Here is a 3,372-nt window from a genome sequence, read left to right as displayed (position 1 = left end):
TATTAGTATGGTTGAACTGGATCATCAAAGGTCAGCAGCAAAGATATTGGTTAATAAAATGGGATTAGATACATTTGTGTTATTTAACATATTTAATTATTGCAGGTTTGCGTCATATTCTGAGTTTGAATTCATTTTTGATGAATACTAAATCTGTTTTTTGTAAGTGGGATGAATTAATGCACATTCACATTTAGTCTAGAACTACAGTAACATCATGTTCACACAGCACACACAACGCCTCTGTACTTCCGATTTCTCCCAATATGGGGACAGGAGAGCTGTCAGTCAATAAATGGGAAAACAAAGTAACTGGCATTACTTTTTTGAAAAAGTAACTCAGATATTTTCTTGTAAATTAAAAAAGTAATTAGTTACTTTACTAGTTACTTGAAAAAAGTAATCTGATTACGTAACTCGCATTACTTGTAATGAGTTACCCCCAACACTGCATGTAAATGTAAAGCTCAAAACATGAACCTAAAAGATAGGTTGTCATCCATTAAAACAATAAATCACTGTATATACTTAACATGAAAAACTAAAAAGACATGTCATTGTTATGCCATTGTGACATGAAAGATTTGAAGGAATTTACCCTTAGAGCACGAATACGACTTAGTGATCCAGTCTTCCTGAAAAGACCCTCTGTATGCAGATGTTGTTGTGACAGATACTCACAGGCCTCCACCAAAAACCTGAAAACCAGCACATCAGACGCATTCAAAACTCAGGCTTCTGTCAACCACTGTCAGGTTTCACTCGTGAAACTCTACATTATTTTGGATTATTTACATTTTTGAACAAACAAGATAAGTTATCAAACATACTGAGGAACTGTACCGCCCATGTCGGACATTTCATGCTGTGGGAGCAAGTGCATGTCACGTCCAAAAGCAAAGCGCTGTGATGCGCTCTCCTTAGAAACAAATTCAACGTGTCAATGAAACTATATAATTACGCAACAAATAAATGACCGTCGTTTCAAGGAGATTCATACGTTTTTTTTACCTGACTAAAAGTTTGTTCACAGTTTGAATATCCATTTAGTAAATTCTTCCAGTTTTTCACGCGGATACCGACAGCTTTGAGCGCGTGAATGATCGCCACCACGCGCAAACGCTCCTCTGTTAAACCAGCCATTAGGCTACTTGACGGTCTGTACACCAAAAAAATCTTTGTCTAAATTCGGAATGTTTTGTTTAATTGACTATAAATTTACTGGCACAGTAAAGTCATGGAAACTTTGGCTAAAAATTAGTACGGCGGTGGATGCGGAGACGATGTTTTCGTACGAACCACAACCACCTGTACTGATTGGTGGCAGGCAGGACGTTTCCGCTCGTATGCAAATTAGCAAACCTAATGCAAATAAGCCAACGTGAGACAAGAATTTAGAAGTGTATTTCTTTAACTTTGACCATTTTTTTTTACAAAATACATTTAAAAAACTGTTCGTTTTGATTTATCTAACTTGGTGGCACTACAGTTTACTTTTTACACATTTTTATGCCATTAAAATGGAGGGTCTTTTGGGATGATGAGACCTAACCTATTGAAATTTTTTTTCAACATGAACAATAAACTGGATAATCATATATTTAATAATCCACCTATATCTAAAGTAATATTTTTTTCTTCTTCTTTTTTTCAAATGCGTGTGTGCTACTGTAATTGGAAATTGTGAAATCACATTAAAAACACAAAACCGGATATTTATTTATTTGAGATGTTTTTAAAATGTTATGGTTATGGTTGCAAAATATTTGGGGGGGGATTCTTCAAATGCATGCATCCTTCCATTCTCAAATGACACAACTTTTAAGGGGTAGATTTGCAACCATCATATATAGTTCTTTTATGAATAAATAATACAAACTGTGTCACTTAAAGGTCCCCTGAAATGCTTAGAAACAAACAGCGAATAAATCAACAGGCTGATTTATACTTCTTTATACTTACATTTGATTTATACTTTCAGGCTGATTTATACTTCTGCGTCGGACCTACGCCGTAGGCTGTGCGTCGGTTTTCATTTATACTTCTGCGTCGTTGTCTGTGTCAACGTGCAGTACACATGCAAACCTCTAGTCTGCAGTGTCCACGGGCATGTTGCTGGTGTAACCCGCAGTACCGCGGCAAAAGCCGAAGAAGAGGCGACTCGTCGGAGAAGCATTATAGCCGTGACGGCGGCAAATAAATATCAAATCATTATTTAAAACTACAAAAAGGAGACAACGGAACAGGAGAAGATGGCATTCTTTCAGTCTCCACAAGGACTTGTACCACGGCAGATCAACATTGTTTGTCGCGGACAACTACTGATGTATAATGCTGTGTAGTATAATAAATGATAAGACACTTGTTCTTTGCTTTGTTTTATTTTAAATAAGAAGGTGTAACATTAAAATTTATTAAAGTGCACATAAACGCACACAAAACTCAAGTACATATGGAGGGAGGGGTTCTTGCAGACCAATCACAGCGCTTGCGGTCCGTGCACGTCAGGCTACGGCGTATGGGTGTGCGTCTATGCGTAAGCTACGGCGTAGGTTCGACGCAGAAGTATAATCAATGTGTTGAAGTAATTTTAACGTCAATCAAACAGCCCCGCCCCTTTTTAAAATAACCAATAGCGTTCGTTTATATAACAGCTTGGGCTAGACCCAGAGCCATTCAGAGCCGTTGAGCTCTGTAAAGTAGGGATGGGCGATACCTCTTATTTTATTTTCGATCCGATACCGATATTTTCAAGCCCAGTATCGTCGATATCGATACCGGTACCGATACTTCTAAACTAAACTGATCTTTTAAATTATTGAAAGAATATATAATCAGTAATTATACTCACTTAATATTAGCTTTTAAAGCCATGTTTTTTTAACATTTCATATGCCTTTTTTGTTTACACTTTTAGAAATAAAATATACTGTAATTGTATATTTTAGCCCTTTAATGGGACAGTAACCTCAAAGGTGCAACTATACCCCTAAAAGTGAGTATATTAGTACCATACAAGTATGCATGTTTTAAGAGTAGATAAGTTACAAAGGTGCTCCTTTGAGGATACCTCATGAAAAATAAACATGGTGTTACATAAGTACTAAAATGTATTATTATTATTATTATTATTATTACCATGGTAAATTTGTGTTTACTGCAGTTTTAGTACAAATACTGTGGTAAACTGTGGTTACTGTAATAAAACCATGGCTCATTTTTGTAAAAGGCTGCCAGGCAGTCTAAAGGTGAAACTTTAGCATATTTTTTTTCTGACAGATTTATTAACAGCAATTACAGAACATAACACAATCCATTTGAACTTTTAACAACCAGTTTAAATAAATTTACTTGCACAAACTAGCCCATTTA

The 3,372-nt window shown here is 35.9% G+C and overlaps 1 protein-coding gene across 1 annotated transcript in view; it reads right to left on the bottom strand.

The window, feature by feature from the left end:
- LOC107577602 (uncharacterized) overlaps nt 1-1,347 on the bottom strand; it is a 10,815-nt gene extending 9,468 nt beyond the window's left edge. Inside the window, exons 1-3 of the mRNA XM_016263667.1 lie at nt 1,012-1,347; nt 831-919; nt 599-698 (exon numbers count right to left, since the gene is read on the bottom strand). Coding sequence (XP_016119153.1) covers nt 599-698; nt 831-919; nt 1,012-1,143 — 321 coding nt within the window. The 5' untranslated portion in view covers nt 1,144-1,347. The remainder of the gene's footprint in view (nt 1-598; nt 699-830; nt 920-1,011) is intronic.
- Between the last annotated feature and the right edge of the window lie 2,025 nt (nt 1,348-3,372).

This window comes from Sinocyclocheilus grahami, unplaced genomic scaffold, assembly GCF_001515645.1.
Source record: "Sinocyclocheilus grahami isolate Dianchi unplaced genomic scaffold, SAMN03320097.WGS_v1.1 scaffold32.1, whole genome shotgun sequence".
NCBI lineage: Eukaryota > Metazoa > Chordata > Actinopteri > Cypriniformes > Cyprinidae > Sinocyclocheilus > Sinocyclocheilus grahami.
The sequence above is the reverse complement of the archived record's forward strand: the minus strand, read 5'-3'. Positions and strand labels throughout refer to the sequence as shown.